The sequence below is a fragment of the Lagopus leucura genome, unplaced genomic scaffold (assembly GCF_019238085.1).
Source record: "Lagopus leucura isolate 7727_CA_CO unplaced genomic scaffold, USGS_WTPT01 Super-Scaffold_100021, whole genome shotgun sequence".
Lineage (NCBI taxonomy): Eukaryota > Metazoa > Chordata > Aves > Galliformes > Phasianidae > Lagopus > Lagopus leucura.
Genome location: NW_024962274.1, coordinates 12526337 through 12547714, shown reverse-complemented (window position 1 = coordinate 12547714; position 21378 = coordinate 12526337). Strand labels below are relative to the sequence as shown.

At 38.2% G+C, this 21378-nt stretch overlaps 1 protein-coding gene across 5 annotated transcripts in view; it reads left to right on the top strand.

Moving 5' to 3' along the window:
• The window catches only part of STAG1 (stromal antigen 1), a 126601-nt gene that overhangs the window by 85372 nt on the left and 19851 nt on the right, over window positions 1-21378 (top strand). For all 5 annotated transcript variants that reach the window (XM_042878162.1, XM_042878163.1, XM_042878159.1 and 2 more), the window contains 9 exons: window positions 294-397; window positions 3008-3100; window positions 3222-3311; window positions 3490-3693; window positions 5490-5560; window positions 10380-10467; window positions 11926-12006; window positions 18128-18220; window positions 20900-21074. In XM_042878162.1, the coding sequence (XP_042734096.1) occupies window positions 294-397; window positions 3008-3100; window positions 3222-3311; window positions 3490-3693; window positions 5490-5560; window positions 10380-10467; window positions 11926-12006; window positions 18128-18220; window positions 20900-21074 (999 nt within the window). The remainder of the gene's footprint in view (window positions 1-293; window positions 398-3007; window positions 3101-3221; window positions 3312-3489; window positions 3694-5489; window positions 5561-10379; window positions 10468-11925; window positions 12007-18127; window positions 18221-20899; window positions 21075-21378) is intronic.

The window sequence follows — 21378 nt, the reverse complement described above, 5'->3', positions numbered from 1 at the left end:
GAGTATTTTATAAATGTTCTCCATGCCACTCAGAATTTTGTAGATCTTTGTTAATAATCCCCTTCATCATTTTTCCAGACTGCCTTTCTCTGGACTTAACTTCAGTTCTGCCATATTCAACTTGAGGTCGCTGAGAGTGAGCAAGCAAGCCTTGGTTTCATAAACTGAACAAAATGAGATGGTCTCTTTTGTTGTTTCTCCTGTGTTTTACAACTGCGTTCACACATTTGTTGTCTTTAAGACTTCTTTCAGAATCATCAAAGCTGATCTTTGTTGTTCATTTTTCTTCATAGCCATGTCTGACCGTCAGGAGAGTGCTCTGATTGAGCTGATGGTGTGTACAATCAGACAGGCTGCTGAAGCACACCCTCCAGTTGGCAGAGGCACTGGCAAAAGAGTAAGTAGGACCATAATGGGTAGCTCAGAACTGTTTGTGTTAATGTATTAACATGAAATACTTTTCTATAAAGCCATATTTTAACACTTCTAAGTGAAATTTTTATAATCGGTTTTTTGTATGCACCCTTTTAAGGAAAAGTAATAAATATGAACAAACTTGTGTAGTGGGAGATGTCCCTGCCAATAGCAATGGGGTTGGAATTAAATGATCATAAAGATCCCTTCCAACCGAAACCACTGTATGATTCTATATTCTGTTTATGAAAATGTCTTTTTTTTTTTTTAATTTGAGTTTTCTTTTGATGAATGGAGCTCTCTGCTCTGAGCAGGAGGGGTAGGACTGGCACTTTGCAAGGTTCCTTCCAGCTTGAATACTTCTGGGAATTTATATATCCATTCACTTTGACCTTTTTCCTTGAGTGCCCAGACATTTTTTAAATCTGAAATAATGTTTGTATTCCTATCTAGATACCTTTTTTATTTATTATACAATGACTGGTGGGGCTCTCCATCAGTTGAGTTCCATTCCTAAGGCTACGTATGCTCTTGTAAGCATTTCAGCATAAGTTACAAGGTCAGGGTGATGAATAGGCTTTAATTTTTATTCTCCGTAAATACAGCATTCAGTTTCAGCTTCCCAAACATATTTGTCTGATTTTCTTAGTCCTCCTCTTACTTAAGTTAGACTATAATGAAATAAACCACGTGGACTTCTGTTAGGTACCACCACTGGTACTTCTGTTAGGTTTTCCTCCGAATAGTCATAACTAATAAAGAAAGAGACAGATATTGTAGATGAAATCTAGAGACACACTAAGGACACCTTATTGCTAAACTAAAGACAGTTACTTAGCTGCTTAATTTTTATGTACTAGAAGTAGATGAGCTTCGTGTCCTAAAACTGCATCCCAGAGAATTTCCAGGAAGCCATCGATTTCAATGCTTTTTGTACCTTGCTTTATAAAGAATATTCTAAGAAATTCCTGATTTATTAAAACATCTCAGAGATGAGAGGGCAGTCTACAAAAGCACTTACTCAAATGTACATGTGTGTGTGAACATTTGCTGCATTAGTGAAAGCATTAAGCCATTACAGGAGGCAACTAATCTTTAAATTTGAAGACATTTTCACATTTGTATTCTGTCTTAGCAGTAAATAACGGTACTGTAAGCTGTCTGTAATTTTCTCTCTCAGATCTACATTTTAGTTGACTTAAATTCAGCAAAATGATTACTCCTAGATTTTTGCTGTCTATAGTTTTACAAAGGTAAAAAAAAAAACCCTTCGCTTTCTGAAGGATGGTCAAAGTAGCATCAAGATCATCCCCAGGGATCCAGCTTAATTAATAGCGCTGCTGAATAGCAATATTAGGTCATCAGAATATGACTGGGTTGTTACAGGGTGAAATCTGAGTTGCTAGCTGCATTTGCTTCTAGCTCATCAGAAGGCAATGCTTTTGCTGGCATGGGTGGTGCTGCTCTGTGAGTTTGTGCAGGAGCTGCAGTTGTTGGTACGTGTATCCATCTATCTGCTATGCACTGTGGGAGTGGTTTCTTACCCTGGTGACAAATCTTTAGGTGTTCCCCTTCATTTCCATGGCTGTTTTGGATGCTTAGCCAGTAGGCTGCCTGTCATCTAAGCGTGTTTTGTTTCCAGCTGTTCCTTCTCACATAGAGAGAGGTGCAGGTATGACATTTAGCTTTCCCTACTTTCCACTTAGATCATGAGTTTTGAGATGGTAACTGCAAGTTTCCTTTGACTTGTCAGCAGAGGTTTGTTGAGTTCTTATGATCTCATTAGCATATTTTCTGAACTGAAATGGGACTTTTAATCATGCACTCACACTCTTGTGAAATAGTTTTCACTTTGGCTTGTAACCCTTATTGAGCAGTTTGGCAGCTCGGATAAACGTAAGTCTTTAGATAATGTAAATATTTTATTACTTCTTTTCAAAAGTATTCTTCATGACCACTCTCCTTTTCTGAAGCCAAGAGGCCAGTTCTAAGCTTTTATGAAGCTATGATGATTACTATCTATATGTTGTTTTAAGGTGGTTTTGCTATGATAGTATTTGTAGCCTCAGTGTAAATGTCACTGAAATTTGTAAATGAATTCTGTGAGCTTGGATGCGTGTTCTCACTGAGAATTGCATTCCAGTTTAGAGATGAGGCCATTAAACTGCTAATGAGAATCACTGTTACAGTGTGGTTTGATTTTGGTTTTCTGAATTATAATTCAGTTCACCCTGAGGTCTTTCATTAACACGTTATTTAATGTGTGAAAGCTAGAGCTCAGCTTATTTGGAAACAATAGCAAAACTTCCACTGCCTTGGGTTATATTTAAAGTTCAGTTCTAAAACCATGTTGATGTGTAACAGCAGCATGAGGCTGGATGATATTTTCCTTTTCAATTGTGGTTTCTTAGGATGTGTGATCCTCCCATTTAATCGCTCTGCAGTCCAAATGTTTATGAATGCCTTTCCTTCCTCTTTTGATTATTAAAAATGTACTTGCATGAGTTTTTCTTGGAAATATCAACTTCAGAGAAATTAATGAATGCTATATGCAGATACTGTATTTACTGTAGTTATCTTTGATCGCTTGCAGGTCTTGACAGCAAAAGAAAGGAAAACACAGATAGATGACAGAAATAAATTGACTGAGCATTTCATTATTGCACTTCCTATGTTGCTATCAAAGGTATATTTTTCTATGAAAATAAATGGCTCACTGGTATTTACAACTGACTTTAAACTTTCCTTCTGTGGTGTGGATGTTCATTTTTATTTCACTGTTTTGTTTTGTTTCAATGATGTTCCAGTATTCCGCTGATGCAGAGAAGGTTGCGAATCTCCTGCAAATCCCTCAGTATTTTGATCTGGAAATCTATAGCACTGGCAGAATGGAAAAGGTATAGTAGTACACTGAGCAACAATGCTGGCTGCTTTCAAGTGTCTGGTCGCTGTTGTTGTACAGTACAGTGCCTTCATTTGGCATATTATAATATAACCTGGTGTATTTGACTTTTTTTTTTTTTTGAGATTTATTGTTTGACAAGGCAGGAGCTGAACTTCTTTTCTGTTCTATAGCATCTGGATGCCTTACTGAAACAAATAAAGTTTGTTGTGGAAAAGCATGTGGAATCGGATGTTCTTGAAGCCTGCAGCAAAACCTACAGCATACTCTGTAGTGAAGAATATACAATCCAGAACAGAGTTGACATAGCACACAGCCAACTTATTGATGAATTTGTGGATCGATTCAACCATTCTGTGGAGGATCTGCTGCAGGAGGTTTGTTTCCTTAAAATGAATTCAGTTAGACTGCCTAAAGCAAACTATGACAGACTGCAGAAAAACATTATTACTAAGTCATGAAATTATCCATGTGAAGAGGGAATGTAGCAGCAATTCTGTCATAATTATTTGGAGCCCTTTCTCCATGTAGAAAATCCCCATGACTAGCATTAAATCTGGTGCTGTAAAAATAAAACAAAGACTCTGGGACAATCTGAAAATTTAGTGTATGATTTAAACAATTCACACATGAAATGAATTTGATGAAAGCTGAGGAAAAAATGCAAGGAAAAGTGCATTTACATTAGTGCTTGGGGTAGTTCCAGTAGTCCCAGATGGATTTGCTGACCACAGAATGAAAATTGGATCATGTCTTGAATGGAAGAGAGGGTTTAGTCAAATATTTATCATGGCATATTGAAACAGCTCTGCAAAGAAGGCATTAAAGATACAAAACTGAAACCTGGAGATACCTGGGATTTACTTACAAGGTATGCATGCACAAGACAGAATGCATTGAATAAGGACTGAAATCTGGTTTATTTTTTCTTGTTTTATGTAAATTTAACTTTGTGTAGCACCACTTAATTTGTTGTAATTCTCTTGATTTTTAAAAGCAACTTAGGGTCTGCACTTCTGCACTTCATAAATCGTGCGTCGTGGCAGATGCACTTACTTGGGATGTACTTTTATAGAAAGTTAAGCTACAGGCTCTGATTTAGAGCTGTGTATTAAATAAACCAAATGTTTTTCTGTCTTTAAGTCATATGGCACGTGCATACTGGCTGATCGTTAAAGAGTAAATCAAAACAGTAAATTTTTATTTGCAGAGTAAATAAAAATAAAAATATATGTACAACACTGAGAAAGATGTGAAGACAAAAATGAGAGTAATTGAGAGAGAAAAAATCTTTGGCTGAATGATTCATTTCAGAATAGTTGATTTTAGTTAAGTTTATTTCCTCATTTCAGAGAGATTTATTTATTTGCAAATTTGTATGCTTTTATTCAATCAAGTACAACATTGTTTTATGGCTTCCCACTGGGTTGATCATGAGAAACATTGACTGGCACTTGCATCTAAAAGCTGGGAGATGATTTAATTGTTGGCCTATAGCTGGAAAGCAATTGATTGATCAAAACAAAATGGAGAAGAATAGCTCTAAGTGGATTTACTTTCAGAAAATTGCTGGAAAAATTAAGTTTCAGAAGCACCTTAATTCCACTTGATTTTCTATTTAACATTGGAATAACGATATTTCAAAATGTCAACCTTAAACACAAATAACAGAAGAGAAAACCTTCCACCCAGTGCTGAATGCATGTTGTTCTATGCAGCATGGTTGTCACGCAGTATAGTGAGCAGCAATGAAGGATAAGAAAACAAAGGAATTTTCCCACTGCTCACTTGAAAATACTTGCTGTTGACATCTGCAGACAAACATTTGGCTGGGTTCTCGTGGCGCATTCTTTAGCTTGTGGTTAAACTGCAGTTCATTCCTTTCTGTAAAGTAGGCTTTTTATCTTGGAAATGGTTTCTATTACTGGAAAATACTTGCTTGAGTATTAATGTTGTAATACTGCTACGTACTTTTGGATGATCTTGCTGATTTTCTAATGTTATGCAGTAGTTATTTAAATATTACTATAGAATGGAGATAAAACTCATTGTAAAATTTGGACCCTGTTTTGTGGTCAACACAAAACCTAAAAGAAATCTGTTCCTTCCCTTTCAGTAATGCTCTCTCAGTTGGTTTGCTGAACTGCCTTCATGGATTTTCTTTCATTTTCAGGGAGAAGAAGCTGATGATGACGACATATACAACGTGCTCTCCACATTGAAGAGATTAACCTCTTTTCACAAGTATGTGTCTTTTCCCTTGAAAATTTATGGTCACTTCAACAAGTATCAGTTGAGATATGGTGCTAAGAAATGAGAACACTTACGGTCTAAAATAAGAAACAGAGTTTGATGAATAACTGGTGGCCCTTCTCAGTGCCATCCAAACTGCCCTTGGATTCATCAGTGTTATTGGTTAGTTAATGACTATTTTACAGATTTAATTTGCAAATGGCATAGCCTCCTTTGCACTAAATGAGTGTTTTACTACAGAAGTCGTACTCTCCTGCATGACTTACGAAGTTTTAACTGTCTGAGTTGTAGTGCAGGGTGAACGAGACCGCTGAACCAGCCAGCATCTTCCCAGGGTTCTGCTGCTCTCAGACATATTGGCACCCTAATGACTTGTAGAGAAACCTGGAAAACTTGACTTCAGTTGTCTGGGTTTTGCTGTATAGCAACAAAGACCTAATCTTCCCCATGTTACCAGCTATAGGAAGTAGTTGCTTCTGGTCAGTGTGCAGGAAAACTTTGTGTGCAGATGACTGAGAGCCAGATGTAATTTCTTCCTTATCACAGTGTAAGAGAGCATCTTGCTTCTGCCACATCTTTTACACTAGTGTATTTGGATTTGCAGTTCTGGTTCTCTTTCCTTTCTGTGCTTAGTATTCAGCTGTCCTGAATCCTGTATTGAATCACTGTATGAGATGATTCGGAAATATCTGCTCTTCGTTTCCATTCAACAGGAGTCCTACAGTGATCATTAAATCGTTACTAATTTGTATAGTGCAGCAGGCTGATGTGCAAATTAGGTTTTTGGTCTCCCTGGTAACACAGCAGAGCCACTTCTGCCATCCCTGAGAGGACTGGTGAAAGCTGTAGTTCACGCTGAAGAGAACAACACAAATCTTAAGCTTTTTGTCAAAGCTTCAGTTATGAGGCTAAGATCTTTAATTCAGAACTTGCATTGAGTTTTCTCACCTTGATAGCTCTTGCCTGATACTGTCGTTATCCATCATCAGCTAACGACTGATGCCTTTCAGGTCTTGTAAAACTGCACTGATAAAGCAAAACATTTGCTGAGGATTTGAATAGAAACAAGTCCCTCTCTTCTTCCAGTGAGAGAAATGTACCTTTTGTTTCCTTTGTTGTTGCTGCTTCTTCATATCCTGGGAGGAAGAAACCCAGCAAGCGGGAAAAACCATGACAGGGATTATCAGAAAAGCTTTCCAGACCAAAAAAAGCTTCTGTACCAAGATTTCCCAAGTCTGAGTTAATCCTCTTTCTTAGAGGGTCACTTTATTGTGCATTTTCATGTAGGAATGAATAAGCTTAAAAAGCTTAGAAGATCAGAGGAGATGTTCAGTAGATCACACTTGCTGCCCAATTTTCTTCCCCTTAAACTAATACAAATCAAGTTTGTTAGTGAAGTTAATCACAGTACTAGAAATCGTCTGCATGCTGGAACAGTGAAACATGCAATGGGAGATGGATGTTTTGGGAAGGCTGGAAAGCTACTTGATGAAAGGCTTGCAGCACGCTTTTTAATTGATAGTTTTCCATCAAGGAAGGATATTAGCATTTCAGTACAAATAAAGTTTGTCATTACAATGTTCCCTTTCAAGTTTTCAAAATGGAATAATAAACTTTTGAGGATTTCTGAATAGGACACCTAGGGTAAATATCTAAGTCTCTTTTCTTTGCCAGGGTCTCACTGATGTTCAAGGCATTTCTTTCTGTGCTTTCATGTGTAAGGACACAATCTTCCCATTCCAACTCTGGCTTAATTCAGCTGAGCTTTCACACTTCATACGTGAGTGCTGTAGCAATTTTTATATCAGCATTTGTTACTGAATTGCTCCAGGTAATTCCACACAAGATACATGAAACTGAGACATCAGCTCCATTCCTCTGGGGGTGCTCATTTCATGCTGTCCTCTGTATAGAACACTGGTTCACATTTAGAAATAAGGATTGTGGGTATCACTGCCCAGTACTCCTCAAATATAATACAGAATTTGATTCCTTCCTGCCCCATGCAGACTTAATAAAATATGCCAGGCAATGACTGTATTAACTTTCCTGTAGTTGAACTATATGTCATATCAGATTCCTTCAGACTACATTATTCAGAATTTCATTATCTCTAGAAAGAGAAGAAATGATTGACTTCTTAATTCTCAGTTAGAGAAGTTAGACTGCATCTTGCAGAGCTGTTGGTAACCCAAGGTATTGCTGCTTTTGCTTTGTGCTGCTCTAAAAAGAGTGAGGTCTGAGGGTGGACAGATCACATTACCTAACAGGAATTTTTGTAGGCTGTTTCTTTCCACACTTTCGGAAACACTGTGGAAATGATTCCTTCACTTCATCTGACTACTTTTCTACTCACTTCATCTACTACTTTCTAGTAGAAATATGTCCCAGTAGGCAGTGCTATCATAGAGATGGAAAGAAACCTCCTTTCAAGTGTTGGCCCTTGCTTTCTGTACTCCACAAAGATGAAGGTAGAGAAAAAGCTGCGTCATATGACTTTTCATTCTTGGAGTCTCTATGTTGCATGGTCTGAACCTCTGTGAAGGATGGGGTTGTGTCCACTGTATCTTCTTTGCTATAGTTTTAATTTCTGAATAGTTCAAAACAGAGAAAAATGAATTAGAATATACCTAAATTTAACGTGGAAGCTTTTCTCAAAGGAAGTTTGCAGTGATAATCTCTATTAGCTAGTACTTTTCAGCTTTGGAAGCTGGAAAGCTCCACCAGAGGACAGTTGTAAGGCCAGGCTCTGAGCAAACAGCTGAGGTGCCCCCAGCTGTCAAGGCAATGAGGGGTGCTTGCTGCCACCGGTCCCTGACATGAAGGGCTCTGCAATAGGAAGGCAGACACGGCACCAGTTTTTCTTTCATGTTCTCTGTAGAATAATCTATTCAGATACCTGCCTCTGCAGACCAAGGAGATTTTACTGCTTTAATTACAATATTGTAATTAAGGAGGTACCTCTCCACTTTACAAGCAGCCTTGTGAGTTGCTGAAGCAGAATTGTTGTGCTTAATATCACTAGTAAGAGGCAGTTCCCTGACAGTCTATGATTTGTCCATAAAACATTTTGTTTCCTTACTTCCAAGACACTCCAAAATCTAGGTGGGGAGTATATTTTCGCTCTTTCATTTTTTCTGGGGGAAGGTGCTGTTTTGCTTTGTTTTAGGTTTTCCTATTGTTTTCCTTCTACTCGTGGATCTTAAGTAGAAATTAAGATACACCTTGGCTTAATGGCACAACTCTAGCGTGTGTACTGGGTGTACTTCATTTATTCTCAGTTGAAAGACATAAGTGTTAGGAACTTTTTATCAGAGAGATTTTCTGTGTTGTGGGACCAACACAGTCCAGACTGGGAAAGGATTTCATGCTTGGGTTCTCAGCAGGATCTTAAAGCTCCTGGTTCAGCTTCTGTTCATCTCAGAACCAGGGAAATATTCTTTCTCACTGAGCAAGGTAGTTAATTATTTAAACAAAGTCAGGCAGCTCCAACACGGGGTGAAAGCAGTGGATAGGGAAAGTGAGCATATCTTAGTGATCAAAGTACTGGGATGAAAGGGAGACAGATGGATGAGGCTGCTTTATCTACTTTAGACTTTCCGGTTCAGTCAGAGCATCCCTTCTTCAAGGTGAGTTATCAACCCTCTTTGAAAGGGTAGATAACTGCAGGACAAGGCGAAATGGTTTTAAGTTGAGGGAGGGAAGATTTAGGTTGGATGTCAGGGCAAAAGTTCTTTACAGAGAGAGTGGTGAGGTGCTGGAACAGCTGCCCAGAGAGGCTGTGGATGCCTCATCCATCCCTGGAGGTGTTCAAGGCCAGGCTGGATGGGGCCCAGGGCAGCCTGGGCTGGTATGAAATGTGGAGGTTGGTGGCCCTGCATGTGGCAGGGGGTTGGAGATTCATGGTCCTTGAGGTTCCTTCCAACCCTGGCCATTCTGTGATTCTGTATTTTAATAATCAAGTTGTCTTTTTATTCTTTTGAGGGGATTGCATTTTATAAACATTTTACAGATGGTTTCAAATTTTCTGTTTCTCTCTTACTGCAAAATCTAAATCTGTTGTGAAAAATAATTCTTCAGGTTACTGTATGTTTCTTTTAGTATTTCTCAGTTTTTTACTGTGAACCTACAACACCAGCTGTTGAGGTGTGTAAGACTAAAACTTCTGTTGCTAATCTCATCTGTATTTCTCTTCCCAGCAAATCAGGTTGGTACAACTGAAATATGAAACGCTGAATGGAAGGAATGGTTAACACGACCTCAGTCTTGTTTACATGTATATTGCTCTTGGTTTGGATATTTCAGGATGTTCAGTATTTAGTGATAACGTATGCAGTTATTTGCCAAATGATAAGACAGAAGATTATGTAGCTATTGTGCAATCAGTCATTCAGTATAACTGCAGTTTGGCCACAGTTTGTGCTGCCATGCCTGAGAAGTGCCTTCTGAAATCCTGCCAATGTTTAGAACACAACAGGAAAAATGACTTAGAGGGCAACACTGAGAAGGAGCCTACAGCTACTCTTAAATAACATTTAAAGCTGCATGGTATGCATCAAGTTTATCTCCTGCCGACAGAAATCCAATGTGGCAAACATTTTCTTTACCTCTATCATCTAAAAGCCTAACATCTGGTTCTAACATGGTGTGAACTAATTATGCAGCTGCCTTGTCAGCATGCTGTATTGTCTCTGCTTTGCAAAAATACCAGACTGCTCGCTGAGCTCCCAGGTCAGACTATATTGCTGCTGCAAGGTGGAGTTTCGAGGAACACAACTAATCTCTCTCTCTTTGTTATGTCTCGTTCTAGTGCTCATGATCTCACAAAATGGGATCTGTTCAGTAACTGCTACAGATTACTAAGAACTGGAATTGAACATGGAGCTATGCCAGAACAGGTACTGCTAGCAACACCTACATTGCATCGTCTGGGGACTCAGTGTTTACAGGAGTTTCGTAATGGAGATAGGCATCAGTTATTTAGGAAAGTCATGGGACCTTAAATGAAATTTTTCTTGTAGTTAAACATTTTTCAGGGGGAAGAAAATCTGATCTTGTTTCTTTTTTACTCAGTGTGATTTTGAGCTACTTGCTTCACCTTTCTCATTTTAAAGCAAGGAGTAACTCGTGTCCTGTGATAAGCACTGCGTAAATCATGATTTTTACACAGGAGCCCATCATTCGTAAACCTTGGCTGTGATTTGAATTATTGCAGTCTTTGTGCACTGAAGGTAAGATGAGTGCTTATGAAAACTGGAAAAACACTCAGCAAGGATGCTGGCCAACCTTTCCAGTGAGGTTCTTTCAGTAGATATGATGTGGACAACTGTTTTCTAAGCGTTCTTAATAAGGGGACCACTGAGCACAGGAATGTTCCAGATTCTCTCAGAATGCTATTTCAGCTTAAACTGCAGACTGCCTGCTGTAGTATTTAAGCTATATTCTCATTTCTCTTGGAAGCCAGCTGTTAGTTAGAAAGAAAATCATGCAACTCTGATCTATTTTAGAAGCCTTTTTTAGAAAGGAAGTGTTGGGAGGTCTGAGGCTTTTCTCACAGCCAAGTTTGGTGAAAGTAGATGGAGCCATAATAGAGACTGACTTCTGTATCCCAACTTATTGCCACATCCCAGATTACTTCTCTGAGGTGTTAGGAAAAAGATTCTGAAACCTTAACTCTCCTCAATATGAAAGTATGGTCTTTCCTCAGACCCCTAGAAGTTTGCTGAATAGGAATACTTTGGCCCCTTTAGTAATATCCTTCAGAAAAGTAATCTGTGAAGCAGCTAAGGGCTGTTAGTTGATTTGCTGTGCACAGAAGCACAAACCATTCAAAGTACCTCCTGAACGTGCTGAAAAGGTTTTGGAATTTTAGCACCTATTACTGAAAATTTAAGAAATTGTACTGAAATTTTAAGAAGACATTGATGCTTTTGTGGGCATCACAAACACATGTCCTGTGTTGTCCATGATTATTTTCTCCTCTTTTTTTAATTGGACTACATGCTCTAGACTGTATTATTCATGCAGTAAGATTTAGAGGTACTTAAACAAATGTTTTTGAACTGGGGTATGCAGGCGTTGTACTTCTGTTGTGCTGTTGTTACACCCATTACTGTGCTCTAATGCATGATTTTCTCTTCTGCTTTGTTTCCCAGCTGACCACAGTAAATTTTCCGTTCATAATGCATAATGTTTCTTATTGCACTAAGCTGAACAAGGAAAATGATGTCCACAGAAACAGAAAATACTTCCTTAGAGCTGCTCTTTTTTTTTCTGTCCCCAAAATATGCTATGTGTTTTATATACAGTTTGTTATTTGCAGCATGCTTAGACTCTTTGTGTTGCCTGTGTTACAGATAGTTGTTCAGGCACTGCAGTGTTCGCATTACTCTATTCTCTGGCAGCTGGTGAAAATCACTGAAGGTTCCCCTTCCAAAGTAAGTAGACAATTGATCACATGAATTTTGCTGAAACAGAACTTACCTTAACAGGCATTAGACCTGATGCTCTGCAACTCCACACAGTGTACAGTCTTTTTATACCACTGTGAAGCTGGTAGAAAATGTTTGCATTTTGACTTGCTTAGTATTTTAAGATCTATTTAGTATCATACATATGTCTGAATAAACTGTGTGAATAGCAGAAGCTTGTCTTTATCAGTACTTGATACTAGTTGACTTCTATATTTTTATTGCTGAATGTATTTAATTTGAATATAAGAGCTAGTATGAGCAGATAAGTAAAATTAACAGTGCTTATCTAATAATTGCAAGCAATACCAGTGGTTTGTACATCACATACAGCTTAATATTTATGTACGTTTACCTTGTTTAGCCTTTAGGTGCATCTTTCATGTTGCTAAATATAGGGTTTCTAGCAGTGACAGTTACTAATAAAAAGCAAATGCATGCAGGTGTAATGCAGTAAAGACAATATTACGTGTAATTTGATCATTATATTTAGTATTTTCAGAACCTTTCCATAGCAATTTCTCAGTTAGAGGCCACTATCTGATCTTTTAGGACATTTTCAGAAGTTACACACCAAATTGAAGTATGAAATCTATAGTAATAGGTGTTATTTTCCTGCCCATGGCAGAAACAAGTTAAAGAGAAATCCACAAGCCTGATGTTTGAAACATATTTTTATGTATGTTTTTTTTCTATCAAACATTTAATTTTCATTTGTTGACGGTGAAAATAAATCCAGATGCAGTTTACCTGTCCATTAAGTCATTATGAGATCATTTTGCCCATGGCTGCTTGGCATGATTTAGGCTTATGAGTTAGCAGGCATTAAAGGGAATCACTTTGGAAGTAAGATGTATGGGAAGACAAAGACTTTAATAGGAAACACATTAGAATGAGGGATGGTGTGTTTCATTAGCATTTTTTAGTTATCTAGGCTGTTAACATTTCTGACACAGTATTTTAATGTGCAGGTCCATTCAGCTTTCTAGTCATACTTTGCTGTAGCTGCAGTAATCTAAGGACACATAAAGGTGATGCTTTGTAGGCTGAAGCAGTATCTTTAGCAGACCAGTGATAATAGCTGTAAAAATTAGATAGGATTTTGGGTACGTAAGCCCTTCAAGTTTGAAATAACAGAAGATCACAGTACAAAGTGGGAACATTTTCATGGTTTCTGTATGGATACAGATCGTGTAAGTTGTCTCTAAAAGAAAAGAGGAGGGTCTCTGATACCTACTAGGAGGGTGGGAGCAAGGGAAGGAGAGGTGACAGGACAGCTATTAGGAGGGAAGAGAAGGCAGAGATGAAAAGGCTAGTGGGGAGAAACCTGTAATTGTTGGAAAAATGAGAAATTCATGATAGGCTATAAAACTAATCTAAGTCCTTCTTTGTTTTGTACCGAGCAGTTTTATGAATTTTTATTACAAGGCTCATGTTTAGAAGACTTTGTTGTTGTTGTTGTTAAGATTTCTCTTGAGCATCCAGACTGAGAGATCGGAGGTAGAGATTGATTTATAAGAAATGTTCATCCATGACTAGCTGGATCATTGGTGTGAACTCATACTCACAAATACTAGTTAGTCTGTTGCTCTTTCAAAGTGAGTTATTGGAGCAGAGCTCAAAATTGAAAATAATTTTGTTAATTATTTTGTTCCAGGGTCAGGCTGTACATGGATGGGGGGGGCACTGAGCAACCTGGTCTAGTGGGAGGTGTCCCTGCCTCTAGTGGGAGGTGTCGGGGGATTGGAACTAGGTGATCTTTAAGGTCCCTTCCAACCCAAACCATTCTGTGATTCTCTGACAACCAGGGAGATACAACTGAGAACAGAATCTTTTGTAGGATGAAGTCGTTATTTATCTGGTATTCAGATGGTTCTTCCAGACACGCAGTCTCTCTCCCAAAAGGAATGTCCTGTTTTGATCACTGTGATGGGCATTGTGCCTAAGCCTATGGCACACTGCCTTCTGAGGGACGTTCTGTGTTACAGCTGCTGAGCATGTTTTGGATTCTGGCTGGCTATACGAGGCTAGGTGTGCTAGTCTGTAGGCTTTGTATGTGTGGCAGGGAAAACCTCATAACTCTTCTAATCTAAATCAAATTAGGATTGTGGTAGCTTATTGATTCATTAAAGGCGCATAATTAACATGCGGTCAATTAAATTCGTCTCCAGGATCAGTATAACCAATACAGCAGGTAAACCACAACACTAGACACTTGAGAAATGCTTCTGAACACAGAAATAGTCCTTCTGTAACTATTTGCAATTGATTTTTAATCCCCTCCCCAACACATGCACATGTTTAGACATGTACAGTCGCTCCCATAGAAAGAGGGCGGTACAAGTCCACTGCCTTTCTTTTGAGAGCTTGAGATCCTCTTCTTAAGCATGGCCCCTGTTGGACAGAAGGGTTCTCCAGCTTTATGTGTATCCATGCTACTTGCTGCAGTCTGTTAAACATTCACGTGCCATGCAAAGCATCTGCAGAGTCATCTATACGCACTGGAGGTGTGGGTCCTTTGTGTTGCACCCCAGGCTGAGTGAGATTCCTTCAGCTGAGTGCAGGCTGCTCAAGGCTGCTGGAAGGGAGGGTGCACGACCAGCCTGGGAGCATGGTGAGAGGGAGAAGGAATGACATCTATTGAAATCAGTCACATCCGTTGGGATCGTTGTGGTGTCTAAAATCTTACAGGAAACATTGATGAGTAAAAGGAAGGTTGCAGTGGGTGAGGATAACGGGCACAAAGCTTGAAGCATCCTCAGCCCAGTACTCTAATCACTGGCCTTGCCCTTGTGGAGCTCAGAGGAGGCTGAGGCCATGACTGGGGGCTGTTGCTAAGCAGAGCAGTGCTCTTTGTGGTAGGCAGCATGGCACAGAGGAGAAGAGATTTATACTGTGTTGTTTGCAGGAAGTTTGTGATGTCCTAGAGAAAAAGTATTCTTCACATGAAAAGGGGACTTAAGGTGGTTTCAAAGGAAAATCAGTTGAAAATGTATAGATCTTGGGAAACAAGTATTGGGAAGTATTAGGTTATACAGCTGTTTTTTCCATCTAGATTTCTGCATGCATTCAACAAACCAGGTGCCTGGGACCATTGAGTTGTGCACTGTACATATATGTAGAGGAAAAAGAAATATCTGCAGAAGAATAGCATCCAAAGTCTTACAACAGTTTAAAAAAAAAAGCAAGAATAGAACAAGCATTCAGAGGCAAGTCAAAAGTGAAAGAGTTCTGAATGAGCTGCAGCCAGACCAGCCAAATGCAGAGCTATTGCTAAGTGATTAGTAGGCAGATGAATTAGTAGAGAGGATTTTAAAAGGATTTAAAGAACACAGTGACTTGGAGGCTTTTCATATTACTGTGAGCACAAAGAAAGAAAGCACAAAATGCTGAAGTGGCAGTGGGTGCAAAAGGTTGGGTTGTGTTCTGCAGAGGAGCTGAATGCTAACTGCTCCTGAACATATTAAAGTTTGTTAAAGAGTTGGGTTTGGAAGAGGTAAGTTAATGCTTCGGAGAAGTAGTTTAGAGGAAAGAAAATAAGAATAAAAACAATAACTAGCAAAACTACAGCATTTCTCATTGACTTCAATGGTGGGAAAAAACCTTCAATTTTAGGCTAGAAAATAACTGAACAATTTTAGATAAGTCTTGCAAACAGTTGTTCAGTTACAGTTGGTGCAAAATCAGTTCAAGGCGTAGTTTTTAGTGGCTCATTCTCGTTCCAAGTACTGGTTACATTTTAAGGTATTAGTTGTATAGCTCAAGAGTGAGTTATTTTTATCGTGCATCTCTTCAGTAATCCAGTGTGACTTCATGATTTTAGCCTAGCAACCAAAAGGACAGTACATATTTTATGCCAGCTTTTCTACTGAAGCCAGCATCTCTTGTAATCACACCTCGAGAACCTTGGCTGTGTGCCTTAGAATGGTAAAAGACTTGAAAATATAATTTGTTTTCTTCCCTACCATTTTCTGTTTAAAAAAAACAAATCAACAACCACATTATCACTCTACAGCAGTCTGGGGATTTCTCCAATTTTAGAAAGTTCCAGATGGCTTTGTTGCACTGTTCAGCAAGGCTTTCTTTTGATGTCTGTACTTCTGGAATGGAATGTTTATTGAGCTATCAAGAGAGGGTAATAAATAGTGTATGCTAGGTGTTATTCAGACTGCGACAGAAAGAAAAATGGGAGACATTCAATTTCTAAATTTTTTTTTTTTTGTAGGTTTCAGTTTCCCTTTTCAATCATTAGCATTTAAATGGAAGGTATTATGTTAGAAAGTAGTTGCTGTAGATAGAAATGAAAGTGATTGTAATACTTAAAAGTATAAGCCAGATGATCACATCACAGCAAATTGATAAGCGTGCTGTCAGTGCTAGGTAAACTCCTGGGAGGGCTGATGGAAAACAGTCAGTAGAAGGCTGAACAAATATGGCCAACAAAAAAGACTAGATGGATCAAATAAACTTGAGGAAGTTGCATTTTTGACTGTTGAAGACACTATTTTGTAATACCAATTTCTGTAAGGCATTGATATCACATTGCAGTGCAGCTGAATGTGTGTTTTTAATGTAATTCATGTTCAGTAGCTAAGAAGTAGTTTTAATATATTAGATGAAAATTGAAATTGGGAAATCATCCCGATGTAATAGCTTCAGAGGCAGCCAAATAGAAGGCATGCCTGGGAACAAGAAGGCTGATCACTAGAGATTTATCACTTAGAAGAGACCAGAGGTACCTTGTAGGTCATGTAATGGTAGTGTAATGCAGTTGCAGAAAGGGATTTTTGCCTATATTAAGAGAGAAAAATGATTAGTAGTAAAAAAGTGGTGTACCTTTTAGATCTTTAGAGACTAGATCAGAAAATCGCTCTTACTCTATTGAAAATCAAGAGGTTCAGAGATCTAGGAACCTGTGGGCTGCTTAGGTGTGTTTGCATACCTGCCTTCTGTTGTGAATTCAGTACAGGAAGAACATACGGACCACAAAAAGGCTTTTCAGTAAACAAGGAATAATCAGATCTTGCGATAGGATGCAATAAAAGAAGCTAAAACTAGAAATGAGACACATGGACTGAAGAGACGGTGAAATCAGAAGTCAGAATTTTGGCAGGGAAAATGCTGCAGTACATGGGATCTTTAGATTTTGTTTGGATGTTCTGTAGGACATGTCTTCTATCTGAAAGCTGATACAGGCAGATACCAAAATGTCAGCAGTAGTGACAGGCCAGCAGTCTCAGTGAGAATTAATGGCTGTAATTTAGATCCCTTCTTTACATGAAATCTCTGTGAAAGCAGGGAGGTAAAAGATCTTTGAAGCAGCTGCAGATACACATCAGAAATGCTGCCAGACAGGTGGCAGACAGGGCAGGAGCTTTGCTGGTGTCACTGAGCAATGCAGAGGTAGCAGAATCTGTCAGTCGGTGCTGACAAAGCTGGTCCTCTTTGACAGAACTTGAGGCTAATGTAAGTCCTGATGGTTTGTGGTTCCTGTTTTCCTCTCTGTGTTGAATTTGCTCCTAATGTGAACAGAGTAACTATTTAAATAGGTGCCAAGTTATGTGTATTTTCATATTTATTTTTTCTACCCACAGATCCTCCTTTCTCTAGATCAACAAACCTCCTTTCTTCTTCCCCATGTCATTAAATTTCTGCCATGTGCCTTCACGTTTCCCATGTCTGCAGGCAGTTAGGATAACGTTCTTGTTGCATTTGAGATTGCTCATTGGTGGTTTTGTTCATGTTGATTTATCTACATACAGAATGACTTTTAAACCACCAGGTGGGCCGACCTCGATGTATTGATCTTTTTCTTCTAAAACATTTATAATTTACATCCAGTATAAAATGCAGATAATTGTAACCCAGAGATGTATTGTTTTATTATGAGTATTTATTGCAGGGAAACCTTGTGCCATTCCTCTGAAGACTAATGACTTGTTTTACTATGCATGCATTTACATGGCCTCTCTTTGTTTTACTAGCTCATGGGATTGAACGTGTGAAATTATCACCATCTTCTTATGCTTTTTTCTTAGCAACCTTTTATTAATACTTACATATCATCTCTTTTTAATATTTATTCTAGGAGGACTTGCTGGTATTGAGGAAAACTGTGAAATCCTTTCTGGCTGTCTGCCAGCAGTGTCTATCAAATGTCAACACCCCAGTTAAAGAACAGGTAAAGGAAGTGTCTGTCACGTGCTCTTACTGAAGTGTGAATGCTAACAACTGTAGTAAAACTCAAGATGACACTGCAACAAACTTAGAAGGCACAGATGGTTTTCCTTCAAGTAAAACTGACCCAACACTCAGTGAAAAGAACTATTGAAATCACCTTCAAAGTACGGCTAATACCAAACTCATTTCAGATGTCACAATAGATGCTTAGGCCCACGTTCAGCTGTCTTAACTGTGGGTGTCTAACTGAACCACCTAAAATTAAAGTCCACTCCTTTTCTTAACTGGTGTATTAGCAGATGTAAGCAGGCACTTTTAGAGGGTGATTCAGACCTCAGATTGGCTCAATCTGTGTATATTTCTGGATTTTTTTTTTTTTCCTCCCTTGCATTGAGTATTGGGGAATCTAGAGCAACTGCCTTCCTACACAAGTCAAATGCCTGATGTTAGATTGGGGAAAAAAGTCTAAGCTTAATATTTAATTGTTCTGTCATCCTAATAATTCCATTAAATGTAGCAGTAAATGCTAACTATTGTGTCTCTGTTTCCCATGGTGGCTAATAGGAGAAAATAGAGGCCTCTAGCAGTACAGGTCATTCTTATGTATGCTTTCTAGCAGGAAAAGAATGTTAAATAATTTTTACAAAAATACTTGGAATGACACTACAAATTTAATTGCACACTATGCAAAAACAGTTACTTGACAAATAGTTATGTCTCCTTGGTAAATCACAGTAAAATATCCAGCTACATAGTGTCTTCAATAAATAAATAGCAGGAGGAGGATTTCTTTAGATTTCCAAGAATGTAGAAATTATAGCATAGGTTGCTGTGCTTCTTCAGAAAGCTGTTTGCAGTCGTAATTGTGTGCATCTGGGCATGAGAGCACACGTATGCCAAAGGTACACATACAAAACATGATAAGAGCAAGGTACCCTTTTTTTTTTATGGCTCAAAGTAGTTATTCAGTTATCTGTGTTCAATTTGTGGAAAGCCATATGTGCGTGGATTGGGGAGCTTTTGTTAGGTGTATTTAGAAATTGTAGTAAAAGAAATTAAATCCAAGCACTCACTGAAATAATTTGCAGTGTCTGCAAGAAACAGTAGCTGGTTTTTGCTCAGATTTTAACATTTGCTGATTTATATCAGGTCTGTTGACATCTTTTAGTTGTCTGAAATTGCTTTTCTGTATCAGCACTTCCATGATTTTGCCAAGACTAATTAAATGGCATGCAGGTATTGTGTTTTTTAAAAGATAACACTTTTTAACAGACACTGGGTTTTGTTTTTTGTTTTTGAAAGATAGCTCTGTTTGGCTTTTATACCATCTTCTACAACTTGATAGAAATATTAAAGGCTCAGAGACCTTCCTACTTACGTAGTTTTACAGGACTCTGAGGTGTCACTGTCTTCCTGTAGATTAACTTCAGTAATTATTTTTAGCACTCTGAACAGTTACTCTTGACATAGAACATATTTTATTAACACTGTATAATGTGAAAATAGCATCTAGCTTCATGAAAATATCAACCATTGTAGCATAAACTTGCTGTAATATTGTTTCTGCATCAACAAATTGTAAATGATTACCATTCCTGCATTGGTTTTGTTCTTGATATATTTTAAAATGTTTTAATTCTCTTATTCTGTCGTGTTTTGTTTTTTCTTCATTGATAATATCAGCTTTTCTTAGAAGTTCCTCTTCAGTTTTGCACTGTTCTATGGAAGCTTTCAAGGCTCCAACCAACCAGAAATAGAGATAGCGAGAGTCCCAGTCAGAGTAGATTGGACTTGAGACTCCAGAGATCCCTTCCACCCATCTCATCTATGATGCTTTTAATTTTCTTTTTTAAAAAGTCTGTTTCTGCAAGTGCAGGAACTCTTCCTCAATTTTACTGATTTTTTTTTGAGAGTTCTTCATGTTACATTTTCTCTCCTGTATGTTTGCTCCTTAATCTGTGCGTGCTTCTCAGCAAAGATCGATTGCATCTTAAAGGAGAGAAGAAAGTGTAAAGTTTAGATACAGAAGTGAAACATCCCACATTTTTTTTAGGCTGAGAGAAATAAATCTCTGACCAGGCATGTCTACAGTACATCATCATCTGAACCTGTCCTGTCTTCATCTTGGTTAGAAGAAAAAAAAAGCACTCTCAGTGCATAATTTTTCCTTTTTAGAGGTATTTTTCTTTTATAGAGATGAACATTAGGATTAGCAGCAGACAAGTCGTGACTGGAATGAATCCTAAATTTCCAGGTACCGTAGAGAAAAATCCCAAATACTGGCACCTGTGTCCAAAGTCTAAGCAGATCGTAGTTTTCTTTAACTTTTTTAACTGTTCATCAAAAGAGGTGTTTTGTGTTGTTTTTTTTTTTTTCTTCAATGCAGTCCTTGGAGTAGAAAGAGATTTACAGTTCTTCCCACAGAGAAGAAAAGGAAACTTAGTGTGGTTCATCCTAGACATGGAACATCAGTAAACAGAGTTCCCTACATAGGAATAAGAGACGTAGTATTTTAAAACTAAGGGAACCCCTAGTGAACAGTCCTCACAGCACAGAAACATACATAACTCAGCTTAGTTAAAGGAGGTAAAGGAGAGAATATCTACAGGTTAGATAAATGGTATTTGGGTTTTTACTTACTTAAGCTTCTTACTCTTCTTATATCTCTTTTGCCTTTCAGGCCTTCATGCTGCTCTGTGATCTCTTGATGATTTTTAGTCACCAGCTGATGACTGGAGGGCGTGAAGGTCTTCAGCCATTGGTGTTTAATCCAGACTCAGGCCTCCAGTCAGAACTTCTCAGTTTTGTGATGGACCATGTCTTCATTGACCAAGATGACGAAAACCAGAGCATGGGTACGTTTAGCTTTCAGGTTTTCTACTTAGCTTTTTTTCCATCACAGATGAAGAAGAAAGAGGAAAACAGAATTGTCAGATCAGTTTACTCAAAAATGTTTTCAAAATTATTCCTTCCTTGGTTTTAGGAAGACAAGGGCTAAGTGTGCATATGAAGCATTCAGTGCTGTGCGTCTTAAAAAGTAGTTACAGAGTTCACTTCATGAGACCTGGTGACTTCAGAAGACCTGGGAGCAGCCTGTAAACAACATGCTATTAATCTGTACAAAACTGTCGTTCTTTTTTTTTTTTTAATCTTTTTATT